At 40.8% G+C, this 18,029-nt stretch overlaps 1 protein-coding gene across 1 annotated transcript in view; it reads right to left on the bottom strand.

Annotated features, from left to right (window-relative positions):
• LOC140728532 (sodium-driven chloride bicarbonate exchanger-like) overlaps positions 1–18,029 on the bottom strand; it is a 275,952-nt gene that overhangs the window by 63,115 nt on the left and 194,808 nt on the right. Inside the window, 1 exon segment of the mRNA XM_073047392.1 lies at positions 2,673–2,760. Within this exon segment, the coding sequence (XP_072903493.1) occupies positions 2,673–2,760 (88 nt within the window).

Below are 18,029 nucleotides of genomic sequence, written 5' to 3'. Positions count from 1 at the left end.
AGTTGGTCTGAAGGATTGCGTTGCTCAGCCTTTTGGAGGAGACAGCACAATCCTCCAAAAAGGATTGCTGAGCAACAAAATCTGCCGCTGTCTTTAAGGAGTTTGTACATTCCCCCCGTGACAGCATGGGCTTCCTCCGGGTGCTCCAGTCACCCCCCCCCCCCCCAACAGTATAAAGACTAATTGGTTGGTAGGTTAATTGGTCATTGTAACTTGTCCTGTGATCAGACTAGGGTTAAATCGGGGCTGCTGGGTAGTGTGGCTCAAAGGACCAGAAGGGCCTATTCTGCATTGTATCTCAATAATTATTTTTAAAAATCAAGACTGCAGAATTTATTTTAACTTCTTATGGTAAAGGAATCAGGAGGGTTAATCTTAATGCACAAATAAAAAAAAATACAGTTGCTGGAGATCTAAAATAAAAACAAAATGTTGGAAACATTCAGCCAGTCAGGCAGTATCTGCGGAAAAAGCAGAATTAACATTTCAGGTCAAGGGCTCTGTCAGAACTGAGAAAAACAGGAAAGTTACTTTTTATATCGAACTGATCCATCACAGGCTGGTATGTAAACACCAGTGCCTTTGAACTGAAAATCCTACAAAAAGTAATGGATTTGACCCATTACATCACAGGAAATGCCCTCCCAACCATTGTGAGCACCTCTACATAAAGTACTGTCGTAGGAAAGCAGCATCCAACATCAGAGATCCTCACCACCCAGGCAATGCTCCTTTCTCGTTACTAGAAGGTACTGTACGGGAGCCTCATGACTTGCACAACCAGGTTCAAGAACAGTTACTAACCCTTCACCATTAGGTTCTTGAATAAAAGGGGATAACTACACTCAACTTCACTTGTCCCAACATTGAAATGTTCCCACAACCAATGATCTCACTTTCAAGGACTCACGTTCTCATAATTTATTGCTATTTATTTATATTTGCAAATGCACAGTTTGTACTCTGGTGCATTGATCCTGTTACATTTACTATTCTATAGATTTGCTGAGTATGCCCACAAGAAGATGAATCTTAGGTTTGTATATGGTGACATACATGTACTCTGATAATAAATTTTGGACTTTAATCTGAAAAGAAAGTGAGGGGAGGAGTGGATAGGACTAAGGAAATACCTCTGATAGGTTGAAGCTAAATGCACTATGGGGACAAGTTGAGGAGGTCAAGTTAGTGGGTAGGTGGGGGGCTATTGCAGAGGAAGAACATATAAAAGAACTGAAATGAGGTCAATTAAAAGTAAGAAACAGACATCAGAAGTTGTGAAATGCAGGGCTGTGAAACGTACTCAGGAGGGCAAGCTATGAAATGAGAGGATGACTTGGAGAATAATTGGACAGATATGAAGTTGTAGTATCTGATATTGTTAGAAGGCTGCAACTTACTCATCAGTAGATGAGGTGTTGTTTGGTAAGTTTCCATTTGGGCTTTGTTATAATAATATTAGAAGCCGCAGACTGATCAGTCAGTGTGGGAGTGGGATGGAGAATTAAAATGTCAGACAGCAGGGAGCCCTGAATTGACCCTGCCATCTGAATGCAGGTACACCTCAGAGTCATAGATTTGTATAGCACAGAAACAGGCCATTCAGCCCATTGTATCTATGCTGACAATCATACCTATCTAACATTAACCTACTATTTCACCATAAGATATGGGAGCAGAATTAGGCCATTTAGCCCACCAAGTCTGCTCCACCATTTCATTATGGCTTTTCCATTTCTCTCTCAGCTCCAATTTTCTGCCTTCATCCCTTCATGCCCTGACTAAACAAGAATCCATCAACCTCTACTTTAAATATATCCAATGACTTGGCCTCCACAGCTACCTGCAGGAACGAATTCCACAGATTCACTACTCTCTACCAAAAGAAATTCCTCTTTATCTCCACTCTAAATGGACGTCGCTCTGTTCCAAGGCTATGTCCTCTAGTCTTGGTCTCCCTGCACCACAGGAAACATCCTCTCCAAATATACTACATCGAGGGCTTTCAACATCTGATATTTTCCACTGAGATTCTCCCTCATTCTTCTGAATTCCAGTGAGTACATGCCCAGAGCCATCAAACACTCCTCAAATGATAAGCTTTTCAATTGCATAATCATTTTCATGAACCTCCCTTGAACTCTCTGCATCCTTTCACCAAAAGCACATCCTTCCTTCCCTTCACAAGTCGGCATTAATTCCATGCCCCTCTGTGCCCTACTAAGATACCTCTAAATGCTGCCATATAATCCACAAATGGTTCCTCCACGTTGTGCACTATGATTGCAATATGGAAGAAATGCAGTTTATTTGGGAACACTGACCGGGTCTCCGGATTGTGTGTAAAAGAACAAGTGTCACAACTCATATGCCTTGTTATAGCACTTTCCCATGCAACAACTAATGTTCTAATTTGATAAATTTTCTTAAAGGTGCTAATTACTCAGAACAAGAGATATAACAAGTGTGCATACTCACTGCATGAAGATACATAGCCTCATTCAAATTCTAGCAAAGCTGAAAATTTATTCTACTCATTTTTCTCCCAATATTAATAAACTATATATATTTTATGTATTAAAATTAGATTATAATCACATTAGCACGATTTCAATGAAAAATGAAAATGTACAACAGATATTGGAAGGACACAATATTAGTTAAGCACTTGCCTCATCACTCATCAGTGTTGCAATCGACCTGCCAATTTCATGATATTGAGGACCTTTACCAAGAGGACCCAAGAGAATAAACAAAAATCTATGGGAGAAAGAAACAGTGATGTGAGTAATCAACATTGAAATTTTTTTTAAAATCTGGCAGGTACTAATCTCTTTTTTACACTGGTCAGTTCCACTGGAAACATTATTTGTTGATCAACACATACAAAATGGTGGAGGTACTCAACAAGTTGGGCAGCATCTATGGAGGGGAATAAACAGTCGACATGTCGAGCTGAGACCCTTCATCAAGACTGGGAAGGGAGGAGGCAGACTGCTTATTCCCTTCTATAGAAGCTGCCAGACTTGCTGAGCTCCTCCAGCATTTTGTGTGTGTTTCCAGCATCGACAGACTCTTGTGGTTATTATTTGTTGATCATTTATTTTCTAACAGCATTATTTGAGAACCATAATCATAAACAGTACTACAGAATAATTCATGCTAGGTACATACTAAATCCTTTGCTTTCATTGAATGACACTATAATCAAGTTATCAAGTCATTGCTAGATGCTTACACATTCAATTATAAAGTCATCTGAAATTTACTGTCTGCATACTATAATGTTTGTAACATATATTATTTAAATGGTTATTTTATTTATCTTTAATTAATGAATTAAACAGTCTGTTGGTGCTACAGGGAAATCTGACAAAACACCGTGAAGAATATATTATCATCTTCCTATACTTCACACTTTTGTTAGTAATTCCACAAGATTACAGTGCTGATACAAGGAATATAGCCTGACAGATCCATGCTGGTAATGGGCTACTGACTACACAAATCTCCTTCCACATGTCACCTTCAAATCCTCCCTATTTCCTTTACATGGGTGAACTTATCTGGCTGTATTTCATCCATTCTTTTCAACTCAGTTATTTCAAGCACTAACATGTCCATATTTCCATCATTCTCCCAGTAAAATTTGCGAACAGTAATTGTATGTTTGCAAGACTTTCAGATTACAGCGCACAAGTGAAAACATCCACTGCCTGCCCAATCAATCGACTTAGTTTCTCTTCCCTGTCCAAGTAAACCAGACTGATTGTTCAATCTTCCCTAATGGGAACCAACCGTTTTCCCCATCTTGCCTTGTCCTTTGGTAGTGTTTTATGATGTTGAAACTAAATCTCTCAAGTATGAACTGTATTTCCACAAATACAGCACTGTGGTTAGTGTGTTAACTTTATAACATCAGCAATCACCGATGAGGGTTCAATCCCCACCGCTGCCTGTGAGTAGTCTGTATGTACTCCTTGCGACCTCCAGGCATCCCAGTCTCCACCCACATTCCAGTAGGGTTAGGGTTAGTGAGTTATGGGAACACCACGTTGGCGCTGGAAGCGTAGCGGCTTTTGCTGACTGTCCCAGCGCATTCCTCAGTCTACGTTGGTCACTGATGCAAAAACGACTCATTGCACTGAATGCTTCAATATTTTGATGGACATGTGACAAAATAAAACTAATCTGATCTTCTCTATTTAATATAACCTACTTAATAAACTTACAGTCACTCCCTAATATTTAAAAAAATATCAAATTAACTAAATGCACCGTTTCCATGAAATATGTGTAAACAAAGCTAATTTATCAAACTGTTTCACAGTTTTGCTTAATGAAGGTACACCACTCTTCTGCAATTCATTAACTACAAACTAGGAGAGTTCAAATACAGATGGTTAATTCTATAATCCTTCGCTCCCAGCATAGCATTGCAATTGAGGAGAAGTGGGTCAGAGAATGAACACAACACAATATTGTGTTTTCGCATTGACCTGCTCTGTCTGTTCCGGCTGCTGAATTCATGGTCGTACAAATTACCCATTTAGAAAATGAGTGCTTCCAGGAAAATAAATAAGTTTTGAAATTATCCCATGTACAATTCAGATTTATCAACATTTTGTTAAAAGTGGCATAAATTCTGCACTAGATGTAATAACGAAGATTTCAGAAGTCATCGATATTCAAAGGTAAATTGGACAGCAAACATAGGGGTGTCAGAATCAGGTTTAATATCACAGGCATAATGTTGTAATTTGTTGTTTTTGCAGCAGCAGACCAATGTATTACATAATAATAGATATATATCAATATCACTATACATAATTAAATATTATTATACGTCTCTATAAAATAGCTAAATTAACTAAGTAGTGCAAAGATAAAAAGAGAAAAGTAGTGAGGTAGTGTTCACGAGTTCAATGTCTATTCAGAAATCCAAGGGCCGAGGGGGAGAAGCTGTTCCTGAATCGTTGAGTGTGTGCGCTTCAGTGTTCTGTACCTCCTTCCTGTACCGTCCATAAACGATTGCAAAGTTCTCCTCTGCATTACCTTGTTCCTACATCCAAATCTTGCACTGTATTTCTCTAACACCGTATTCTAAAGTGAAGGTATGAAGATGGATAACTTGCATAAGAGACTTAGTAATTATTGCAAAGATTGTAGCCCCTCATCTTAATGGTAGTCTCACTGCTTCTAATTTTAAATATTGTTAGTTTTTTTTAAAAACTGATAAATTGAAATAAAAGTTGAAATAAAGAGTTTTCCTTAAAGTCTCCTTTATCTCTTTCAGTCACAAATTTATTTCCCTCTCTTTATTGTGCATTCTTTTAGATTGAATAAAATATTCCAAATGATAGTTACTAGTTCAGAAACTGTGAACCTCAGATACATAGTTGCTTGCCTTGTTAACATTGGTCCCAAGTTGCTGTTAAAATGACTTGTTTTATACGTGTATCTACAGTGCTGTGTAAAAGTCAGGCACATATATATATAGCTAGGGTGCTTAAAACTTTAGCACAGTACTGCATTTGTCAATGTGGAGCAGAAAGCGAGGTTGTAAATCTGGCAGGTGCAAAGGATGTGGGTAATGGTGAGGGGTATGGGACAGGTGGCTGAGAAGGAGTGCCAGGGCAAGTTGGGGGAGGGGGGGGGGGAGAGAGGTGATGCGTGTGCAGACGTACCCAGCCCTAATACATCAGGCAAGGTCATTTGATTTCAAAGAACTGGTTTACTGATCATCACAGAATGTCTCTCTGGTGCTTCCTGCTCCCTCCCCCTCTCCCTTCCCCTTTTCCCAATCATGATTCCTCTCTCCTTGCCTCCTTCCTACTCTCAGTCCACAATGCAGACCCGTATCAGAATCAGGTTTATCATCACTCACATATCTCATGACATGTGTTTTTGTTTTCACGCCAGCAGTACAGTGTAATACATAAAATTACTACAGTACTGTGCAAAAATCTTAGGCACCCTGGCTATATATATGCACCTCTGACTTCTCCACGATACTGTATTTATTAAAGTATTCAGCGTAACTCTCTAAATTTAATATGTACCTGCTCTCAGAGTTTAACATCCAATGCTAATTGATCAACTCTGCCTCAAGAAGGAAAAGTCTATCAAAGATCCTCATCATCAGGGCCAAGCCATATTCTCACAACTACCATCAGACAGATCCTGAAGTCCCACACCAGCAGCTTCAAGAACTGTTACTTCCCTTCAGCCAAACTGCATCACCCGAACCACCAGCTTAGATTAGCAACTCTGCGATTGCTATGCATTACAATAGACTTCTTTTATTGTTCTAATTATGTTCTTTCTTGGATAATTTTGTATAATTTGGTCAACCAGCAACATATGCCGGTGATATTAATTTAAGTTTCTCTTTTGAATGCTATCTTACTAAAGCTATGTGTGGGTGATGGTGCTGCAGATAAGCTTATTACAGCACTATGCTTGTTCCTGTGCATATATAATAATAACTTGATTTCTATCATCGTGTCGACAGAAACTTAATTTAAGATTCAGGATTATTCCTGTACACTGTTCAAATTAATTTTATTATCAAAGTATGTATATGTCACCATATACAATATTCATCTTTCTTCAGCCATAAACAGTAAATCTAAGTAGAATTAGTAGAGCTACTAGGACTTGATGTTTCAATCCCAATGATAAAGTCGGCACTCTCGATGTTGGCAGTAGGCTTGGAGTGGTGATGAGGAGGGTAGCTACGTCATCGGGTGGGCACCCTCCTTCTTTGACATTTCGTTGATAAGCCCACGACGTCTCCAGAGGGCTCAACTGTGCTACCTGCCGTCCCAGATATTACCTCCCTCAGTTCCGTCCCCTCCTGTCTTCATCTTGCAGCCTAGTTGTTGTCTTTCCTTTTAATCCAAATCCAATTGCTGCTTTTCTCTGCTGCATTTGACAAGGACTTGATTGCTTGTTGGAGGGAGACACCCCTCAACCCCCACCTTCTTCAATAGACTGGTCGTAGTAGATGTAGCAACAAATCCCCTGCATCCCACTTCTACAGGAAAAAACTTGATCTTCCAGCCGTTCTGAGCAGCTTCAGTTGCCAGTTCAGAGTACTTGGTCTTTTTCCTCTCATAAGCTTCTTCAACGCCATCTTCCCATGGTACTGTCAATTCCACAGCATATGCCAGCTTGGCTGTTGTGGACCACAGGACTATGTCTGGCCGGAGTGTTGTAGCCGCAATGTCTGGGGGAAACACAAGCTTCTTCTCCAAGTCCATGTCTATTTTCCAATCCCGAGCAACATGCAGAATGCTTATATCCTTTGATGTTACTTAGTGCTCTGGAGGTTGGCCTGCTGGTACAAATCATGTAATGTGGATATTTCTTGCCGATGTTTGTGGGAGAGCATTTATGGTGGTTTGCCTCTGTTCCAAGATTGATGCCAGCTGTCTGAGAACTTGGTTATGCCGCCAAGTATACCACCCCTGGCTGAGGCTCATGGTGCATCCTGTTAAAATGTGCTTTAGTGATCCAGGTGCTTGATGAAGAGAACAAATGGGGTCTTCTCCCCACCACTAGTTCCGATTTTGAGGTGTTGGGAGGAGGTCATAAGTGGCTCTGATGACAAAACTTAGCCGTGATCCCTCCATCTCCCAGATGTCACGCCAACTGAGTTTCCTCTTTTCCAGGTTCTCACAATTAGTTTATTGGCCCTGCTTGGCCATTGAAACGGCTCTGGCGTGTCGCTCTGCCTCCTCCTGTCTCCTCACCTCCTCCACCACGAACCGTCTTTCCTGCACTGATGTTGCTTTGTGCCATTGAGGAGCCTTTGGGACGAGCCCGAGACCGGCTCTCCCATGTTGGACTTGGCCAACCACATCCCTGAAGTGAAGAGCAGACCTAGCACTCTGAACGGCTTCAGATGGAGTCCACTTCCTCCCCATTTTCACATGGGGGGCCGTTGTTCGAATAACAGTATCTTCAGATTCAGTGAGGGTCATGACTAACCTTGCTTTGGTGCATTTGTATTCTTCCACATATGAGAGATTTTATGTGATGTGTACTCCCAAGAGTTTGAAACATCTTGTTGATCCACTGCTGTACCACCGATGTAAATGGAAGTGTGAGTAGTACAAGTTCTCCTGAAGAAGATAACCACCTCCTTTGTTTTGGTGACATTAAGGTAATAGTTATTCGAGGTCTTCCACCTCCTTTCTGGAGGCCATTGCATCATTGTTGGTGATGAGCTCCATCAACCACCATGACATCGGCAAATTTGACGACATGATTGTTCGAACATTTGACCATGTGATCATGTGAAAGCAGGAGCAGGGTGTACAGCAGTTGGCTGAGCACACAGCACTGGGGGGGGGGGCGGGGGGGCACTCGTGATGAGAATATCAATGTTTCAATATTAATAGTTTCCTTAATGTCTGACTGAAGACCAAACAATCATTAAACTAGCTTTTCTTTGATCAGCAACAGGTATTTCATAAATGCAAAAGACAATTGTACTCCTAAAATCTTCTTTAAATCATGCTAGCTAAATCCATGCTAAAACTGCAAGAAAAAATGTCAGTGCTGTAACAAATAGAAAAATTAATATGGTAAAGTAAATCACAAACTGGAGAAAGTTCGCAGATGCTGGAAATCCAAAGCAACACACACACAAAATGCTGGAGGAACTCAGCAGGTCAGGCAGCGTCATACGAGAAGAGTAAGCAGTCAAAACTGTCTGAGACCCTTCTTTAGGACTGCTTCTGGACCCTTCTTCCTGAGGAAGGTTCTCGGCCAAAAATGTCAGCTGCTTATACTCTTCTCCATAGATACTGCCTGACCTGAGTTTCTCCAGCATTTTGTGTGTGTTGAAATTGCAGCACTGTTACAGAATGGCATGTATGATGTCATAGACATGACTAAATCATGGCTGAAAGATGATTATAGCTGGGAGCTTAACGTTCAAGGACACACATTGTATCAGCAGCACAGGCAGAAAGGCAGAGGGGGTAAAAAACAAAACTAAATCATTAGAAAGAGGTAGCATAGGGTCAGAAGGTGTTGAACCATTGTAGATAGAGCTAAGGAACTGCAAGGGTAAAAAGACCCTGATGGGAGTTGTATACAGACCCCCAAACAGTAGAAGAATGTGGTCTACAAATTACAATGGGAGATATAAAATGTATGCCAAAGGGGTAATGTTACAATAGTCATTGGGGATTTCAATATGCGGGTAGGTTACGAAAATCAGGTTGGTACTGGATTCCAAGAGGGGGAATTTCTAGAGTGCCTACGAGATGGCTTTTTAGAGCAGCTCATGGTTGAGCCCAGTAGGGGATCAGCTATTCTGGATTGGGTGTTGTGCAATGAACCAGAATTAAATTGAGAGCTTAAGGTAAAGGAATCACTAGGGAAAAGTGATCATAATATGATCAAATTCACACAGAAGTTTGAGAAGGAGAAGCTAAGTCAGGTGTATCAGTATTACACTGGAGTAAAAGGAATTACAGAGGCATGAGAGAAGAGTTGACGAAACTGACTGGAAAAGAACACTGGAAAGGATGACAGCAGAGCAGCAAATGCTGGAATTTCTGGAAGCAATTCGGGCAGGACAGGATATCTACATCTCAAAGATGAAGAAGTATTCTAAAGGCAAGATGACACAGCCATGGCTAACAAGGAAAGTCAAAAACAACAGAAAGCCTTGACTTCCCTTGTCAGCCATGGTTCTTCTGATACATAAAGTGTAAAAGAGATATCAAACCACTAGAAAATGATGCTGGAGAGGTAGTAATGGGGGAACAATGAAATGGCAGACAAACTGAATAAGTATATTGCATCAATCTTCACTCTGGAAGACCCTAGCAGTATGATGCAAGTTCCTGGTAACAGAGGTCCTAATGATCTTTCAATAATCACTAGATTCTGGAATGTTTCTAGGAGACTGGGAAAATGTAAATATCACTCCACTCTTCAAGAAGGGAGAGACCCATGACTGTGCTGCAACACACAGCTCGAACCACATCATCAAGTTCGCCGATGACACAACCGTGGTGGGTCTCATCAGCAAGAACGATGAGTCAGCATACAGAGAGGAGGTGCAGCGGCGAACAGACTGGTGCAGAGCCAACAACCTGTCTCTGAATGTGAACAAAACAAAAGAGATGGTTGTTGACTTCAGGAGGGCACGGAGCAACCACTCCCTGCTGAACATCAACAGCTCCTCAGTAGAGATTGTTAACAGTACCAAATTTCTTGGTGTTCACTTGGCGAAGAATCTCTCCTGGTCCCTCAACACCAGCTCCATAGCAAAAAAAGCCCAGCACCGTCTCTACTTTCTGCGAAGACTGAGGAAAGTCCATCTCCCAACCCCCCCACCATTCTCATCACATTCTACAGGGGTTGTATTCAGAGCATCCTGAGCAGCTGCATCACTGCCTGGTTCGGAATTGCACAGAGTCGAATGTACTTCCTAAGAAGGTTGGCGTCATTCAATGTCTGTAGTGAGATGCTGAAGATGTTCTATAGGTCAGTTGTGGAGAGCGCCCTCTTCTTTGTGGTGGCGTGTTGGGGAGGAAGCATTAAGAAGAGGGACGCCTCACGTCTTAATAAGCTGGTAAGGAAGGCGGGCTCTGTCGTGGGCAAAGTACTGGAGAGTTTAACATCGGTAGCTGAGTGAAGGGCGCTGAGTAGGCTACGGTCAATTATGGAAAACTCTGAACATCCTCTACATAGCACCATCCAGAGACAGAGAAGCAGTTTCAGCGACAGGTTACTATCGATGCAATGCTCCTCAGACAGGATGAAGAGGTCAATACTCCCCAATGCCATCAGGCTTTACAATTCAACCGCCAGGACTTAAGAACTTTTTAAAAGCTATTATTAATGCTTTTTTGAGATAGTGATTTAGATGCATATCATATTTTTTTACTGAGTTAAGTATTGTATGTTATTAGTTTTGCTACAACAAGTGTATGGGACATTGGAAAAAAAGTTGAATTTCCCCATGGGGATGAATAAAGTATCTATCTATCTATCTATCTCGGATCGGAAGACCCTGCAGCAGATAGTGAGGTCAGCTGAGAAGATCATCGGGGTCTCTCTTCCTGCCATTATGGACATTTACACCACACGCTGCATCTGCAAGGCAAACAGCATTTTGAAGGACCCCACGCACCCCTCATACAAACTCTTCTCCCACCTGCCATCTGGGAAAAGGCACCAGAGCATTCAGGCTCTCACGACCAGACTATGAAACAGTTTCTTCCCCCAAGCTATCAGACTCCTCAATACCCAGAGAGTGGACTGACACCAACTTACTGCCCTCTACTGTGCCTATTGTCTTGTTTATTATTTATTGTAATGCCTGCACTGTTTTGTTACACAGTCCTGGGTAGGTCTGTAGTCTAGTGTAGTTTCTTTTTTCTGTGTTGTTTTCATGTCGTTCAGTGTAGTTTTTGTACTGTTTCATATAACACCATGGTCCTGAAAAACATCTCGTTTTTACTGTGTACTGTACCAACAGTTATGGTCGAAATGACAGTGAAAAGCGACTTGACTTGACTTGACTTGAGAAGCAGAAGAAAGGAAATATGGACCAGTTATTCTGACCTCATTGGTTGGGAAGATGTTGGAGTCTATTGTTAAGGATGCGGTTTTGGGGTACTTGGAGGCAAATAATAAAATAGGCCACAGACAGCATGGTTTTCTCAAGGGAAAATCTTGCCTGACAAATCTATTAGAAATCTTTGAAGAAATAACAAGCAGAATAAACAAAGGAGAATTAAAGGCTGATATTGTGTACTTGGATTTTCAGAAGGCCTTTAACAAGATTGCTTAACAAGCTACGAGCCCGTGGTATTGCAGGAAAGATTCTGGCATGGATAAAGTAGTGGCTGACTGGCAGGAGGCAAAGAGTGGGAATAAAGGGTGCCTTTTCTGGTTGGCTGTTGGTGACTACTGGTGCTTCACAGGGGTCTGTTGGGACCAATTATTTTTATGTTATTTGTCCATGATTTGGATGATGAAATTGATGACTTTGTTGTAAAGTTTGCAGATAATACGAAAACAGATGGAGGTGAATGGACAAAGAAGTGGAAGATGGAATACAGTGTTGGAAGTGTACAGTCATGCTCCTTGGTAAAAGAAATGAAAGGGTTGACTACTTTCTAAATCGAGAGAAATTACAAAAATCTGAGGCACAAAGGGACTTGGGAGTCCTTATGCAGGAGACCCTAAAGGTTAATTTGTAAGTTGAGTCTGTGGTGAGGAAGGCAAATGTGATGTTAGCATTCATTTCAAGAGGACTAGAATATGCAAGGATGTAATGTTGAGAATTTGTAAAGCACTGGTGAGGCCTCACTTGGAGTATTGTGAGCAGTCTTGGGCCCCATATCTTAGAAAAATTGTGCTGAAACTGGAGTGCGTTCCAGTGAGTTTCAGGAAGATGATTCCAGGATTGAACAGCTTGTCATATGAAGAGCATTTGATGGCTCTGGATTGTTACAATGAGGGGTGACCTAATTGAAACCTATCAGAATGGTGAAAGGCATAGAGTGGATGTGGAGAGGATGTTTCCTATGGTGGGAGAGTCTAAGACCAGAGGATACAGACTCAGAATAGAGGGGTGTCCCTTTAGAATGGAGTTGAGAAGAAATTTCTTGAGCCAGCAAGTGGTGAATACATGGAATTTGTTGCCACAGTCAGCTGTGGAGTACAAGTCTTTATGTATACCTAAGGAAAACGTTGATAAATTATTGATCAGTCATGGCATATGGGGGGGGGGGGGAGGGGGGTGTGGCAGGTGTTTGTGGCTAAGAGGGGAAATGGATCTGCCATGATGAAATGGCAGAGCAGACTCAATGGGCCAAATGGCCTAATTCTCCTATATCTTATGTCCTTATGGAATATAGGAAAGTACTGTTTGTTCTGTTTCTCACAGATTTTCTCATAATTAAACCTATCACACATTTTGGTGGTATGTCATAGGGCTGGTACTAAAGGAAATATTACATTTCTCTCACTCAATTTGATCTTGGAAAGAAATATATCCGATATTTATAATGTGTTTTTGTTTATTATGCAATGAATGGCAACTTTGTATATTTAAGGTTTACAAAATATTAGGATAGAGTATCTCTAACTATGCAATTGATCTAAAACCAAGTCAAAAATTTGAGGTGATTTGCAGAATTAAACTTTTCCATGCAGAATTAAATCGAGGGAGGAGCATTTAGAACACTGATTACCCAGTTCAAAATATCTTCGACATGAAAAGACTATTTCTGTTTCAACAATGTTGCATCATCTGCAAAGTCTTTCCAGTACTTTCTGCTCTGATTTCAGTGCTGAGTGAATAGCATAAAGGTGCTCACTAGGAGGACAAACTATGCATGAGCCGTTATCCTCTCTCCCTCTATATATATATATATATTACACACACACACACACACACACACTCACACACACACACACACACACACACACTCACACACACACTCACACACACTCACTCACACACTCACACACACACTCACTCACACACTCACTCACACACTCACTCACACACTCACTCACACACTCACTCACACACTCCTTACAGGCAGTGGCAGGAATTGAACCCGGGTCACTGGCACTGTAAAGCCTTGTGCCAACCACTACAATTACTGACCTATTATCAGCTGCTGCAATGATACTGTTCCATGGGATAATATTTGAATGGTACTTTCAATAACAATGAAACTTCCATGACACTACATCTCAGATCATTTCCACATGAGCAAAGTAACAGACACACTCTCACAAATGCAAGCAAAAATAAAGTTGAACATGACCAGAGAACAGTAGCCAGAGACAAACTTCCCACTGTTTCAGCAGCTATACTCAGTTTGCCATTTTTGCACCTGGTTATTTGCTCCCTTTCAATTGAAATGAGATTACTATTGAATTTTTTTGTCCATCAATAGCACACCCAGCCAGCAAAATGTTTTCAAAAACATTTCTACAAAGAAATTGATCACTTCCCTGACCACTTGGAAGTAAACAAAAAACTGAAGAGACCCTCCTGGGAAATAAGGTTATTTGTTTCCGATAGAAAAGATGTTAGCTCCATGGAACTCCTAACCACACAACAAAGAACATAAACCACAGGGCAGTAAAACTTTGCAATTGTCTGTACAAAGAAAGCAACATCCTATAATTAGTCTCTAGGGCAATGCCTCACTGAACATAAAATGCACAATCGAATAATTGTAGTGCATGTTACACTGCAGTCATGTGACAGTGAAAAGGCATATGGTTGCTTGCCACACAGAAGCTGTAACTGGGAAACAATGAAGTGGAATATGAAACCCTTCCATAACAGGAGCTCATGCACTGAGGACAACAAGTTTTTTTAAAACTTCAAAGAGTTCAAAATGTAGAGAGAAAAAGCCTGAACAAACTCCATTCCACAAACCCAACTAACAAATCTTCTGCCACAACCTCACATAAAAAGTTGCCAGTTTCTTAACAGATTTGGGCTACCTTATACCTGTTGTTCCAAACTATACAAAACTCTGACAAATCATTTGATCCAGATCTGGTATTCAAACTTGACATCCTATAACTGTTGTAACGTCAACGGAGAGACACTGAAGCTAGTGTTTACAGAAGTGTTTTATTCAACAAAATGAGACACTCTCGGAGGAAGAGGCCTCCTCAACCCAATATTCCATGACATTTTATATGCTAAAGATTAAAGGTTAACAGCAGGACAATTCTATAGTTACAATGCTTCCTTTGAATTACATAAATTTTTCACACACCTCCTTGTTCTCACCCACACACCAGACACGTAAAATGAAAGTTAATCATCAGTGTTTGGTTTTCAATCAGCTAGTGTTAACAGATTCAGGAAAACTATTGTTCAGGGCTGCATCTTAAATCTAATCTACAATCCATATTCATGTCTGAAGAATAGCTGCTGTTAAACTTAATATTTGTTATATACCCTAACTCCAGAATACGTCCTAACATAACTATCAAAAGCACCTGCCACCTTAACAGCAATCTCCTAATCTATCATTTGGTCAAACTTTTTGTTGCTAAATTCTCTATCCAGATTTTATCCGCAGTTTGCAAATCACCAGTATTCAAGTTGTTTTTTCTTAATCAATTCACCTGAAAATTTCATTCCATTCTTCAAAACCCAACAAAATCAGAGTCAGATATTTTATCACTGGTTAATATCAAGTGATTTTTTTTGTTTTATGGCAGTAGTATAGCACAAATAAATAAAATTTACTATAAATTATAAAATAAATAAATAGTGCAAAAAAAGGAATAATGTGTCAGTATTCATGGATCATTTAGAAATCTGATGGCAGGTGGGAAGAAGCTGTTCCACACCCAGTATGGGTCTTCAGACTTCTGTACCTCCTCCCAGATGTATCTATTTATCCATAAGCAATTCCCTTTCAAACCATGGTTTAGATCATTAGAAACACCAATCCAAACTTAAATGATTGTGTTCAATTCTGTTCATTGAATCATTGGAAGGATAGGACATTACAGAAGGTCCAAAAAAAGATTTATAAGAATCATCCCCAGATGAGGGACTATAGTTACAATGGTAAATTGTAGGTACTGGGATTGAATGGAAGTCTGATCACAGTATATAAAATAATGAAGGGTTTGGAACAGTGGAAGGCTGTTACCATTGGTGATCAAGGACTAGTGGTTGCAAGTATAAGGGGAAGACAATTAATTGTAAGAAAATAATCAGGCATAGAGATCATAAGGAAAAATTCATAAAGAAAGGGCCATGAGAACTAACTCTCACAGAAAGCTAGATGCCTTCATTCTCTCTGATAACTATTTTATGATTTTACTTTATAAATATTTTCTAAAGATGTAACTAGCAAGGTAGTTCATGGGAAAACCAGTGAACATGAGACATTTTCAAAGTTTCCAAGGATTTTCATAAACTCTCACACGAGAGCTGTGACAGTAGGTAAGAGTTCATGCGATTGGGATTTGGTGATGAGTTAATGTACAGAAATGTGTATGGTGGCAAACAGAAATGGTGGTTGGTTAGTTTGTCAGTTGAAAAGCTGCTTCTATCAAGCCGGTCATCGATTGGCCTGTTTGAAGGATGCAGCAGCTTTCCCATTGGTTGCCTTCTGTGCCATGGCACCAGTATCCAGTTACAGGTGTCCTTCCTTTGTCTTCAGGGCACTAATTTTCACATTGAGGTCACGACCAGTGCTGAAGATCCATTGAGAAAGTACGCTGCAGATACAGAAGGGCCTACGCACATGCTTAGCTAAGTATCTGTTTGTTGACTGGTCAGTGTGACTTGGCAGGACTTGGAAATTTGGTCAAATGCTTTACTCTTTGTAAATAAATGATCAATGCGGAATTTATAATCAGTGTCTTCCGTCTCACTTAGCAAACCCATGACCCTGCGTCCCTGTGACACAGTTAACTCTAACCAACAACCAATGAAGCAGGAGTAACTGCAATATGCAAAAGCTGCTTGTGTTGCAATCCTCAGTGGGAAAGAAGGAATACAAAATCAAACAGAAAATATCAAAAATGCCCAGACACAAGAGATTCTGCCAATACAGACAATCTTGAAAAAAACAGACAAAAACGCTAGATGGTTTTATCATTTCAGAGGGGCTGTCCTGGGTCCAGCACACAAGTGCTATTAAGAAGAAACCACAGCAGTGCTTCTACTTCCTTTGAATCTTGCAAGGATTCGGCACAACACCTAACATTTTGACAAAGATGTGTGGTGGAGAGTATACTGACTGGTTGCATTACGGCCTGGTTAGGAGACACCAATGCTCTTGAACAGAAAATTCAACAAACATAATGGCCCAGTTCATCATGGATAAAGCCCTCTCCACCACTGAGCACATCTACACAGAGCTCTCTCACAAGAGAGCAGCATCCATCATCAAGGAACCCTCACCATCTAGACCATGCTCTCTCTTCACACAGCTGCCATCAGGAGAAGGTACAGAAGCCCCAGAATCCATACCACCAGGTTCAGGAATTATCCCGCAACCATCAGGCTCTTAAACCAGTGGGGATAACTTCACTTGCCCAACCACTGAATTGTTTCCGCAAGTATGGACCCATTTTCAAGAACTCATCATCTCATGTTCTCTATTTATTGCTTATTGTTTATTATTTTTCTTTTGTATTTGAAGAGTTTGCTGCCTTTTGCACATTGATTGCATGTCTGTTCTGTTGGGTACAGTCTTTCATTGATTCTAATATGTGTCTTGGATTTACTGAGTAAGCCTGCTAGAAAATGAATCTCAGGATTGTAAATGATGACATATATGTAACTTGAAAATAAATTTACTTCGGATTTTAGAGTTCGGAACTCAACAGCTCCGGCTGCATGTATATAGGGAAAAGAACAGTCAATGTTTTGGCTAAAATACCCTGGTTTTGGCCTGAAATGTGGACTATTCATTTTCCTACTCTGCTTAGTTTTTCCTGCATTTTGTGTGTGGTACCAAAAATGCTCAGGTCAGGCAGCGAGTGTGGAATGAGAAACAGAGTCAACATGTTCATCAGCATTCTGAGAGATAAGTTAGGTAAGGGGGCAAGGAAGTTTCAAAGGAGAGGGAGATGGGAAAATGGGTAGAAAGAATGGAAAATCAAAGTTTGTAGATGATGGAAGCCTGGCAAATGTCGATCTTCATCATTATGTACCATGTCATATGACATAGACGATCATGGTCTATCCATGACCATGATTGTTCCTGGCAAATATTTCTACAGAAGTAGTTTGCCATTGCCTTCTTCTGGGCAGCGTCTCGTCAAAGGTTGTCTGCCTGGCGTCAGTGGTCACATAACTAGGATTTGTGACATGCACCAGCTACTCATACCACCATCCACCACCTGCTCCCATGACTCGACATGACCCTGATCAGGAGAGAGGGGCTAAGCAGGTGCTACACCTTGCCCAAGGGTGACCTGCAGGCTAGCAGTGGGAAGGAGTGCCTGACACCTTTTTTCTCAGCCCACCATACATAATGTCCATA

Source organism: Hemitrygon akajei, chromosome 5, assembly GCF_048418815.1.
Source record: "Hemitrygon akajei chromosome 5, sHemAka1.3, whole genome shotgun sequence".
Lineage (NCBI taxonomy): Eukaryota > Metazoa > Chordata > Chondrichthyes > Myliobatiformes > Dasyatidae > Hemitrygon > Hemitrygon akajei.
This window is presented reverse-complemented; position numbering and strand designations above follow the sequence as displayed.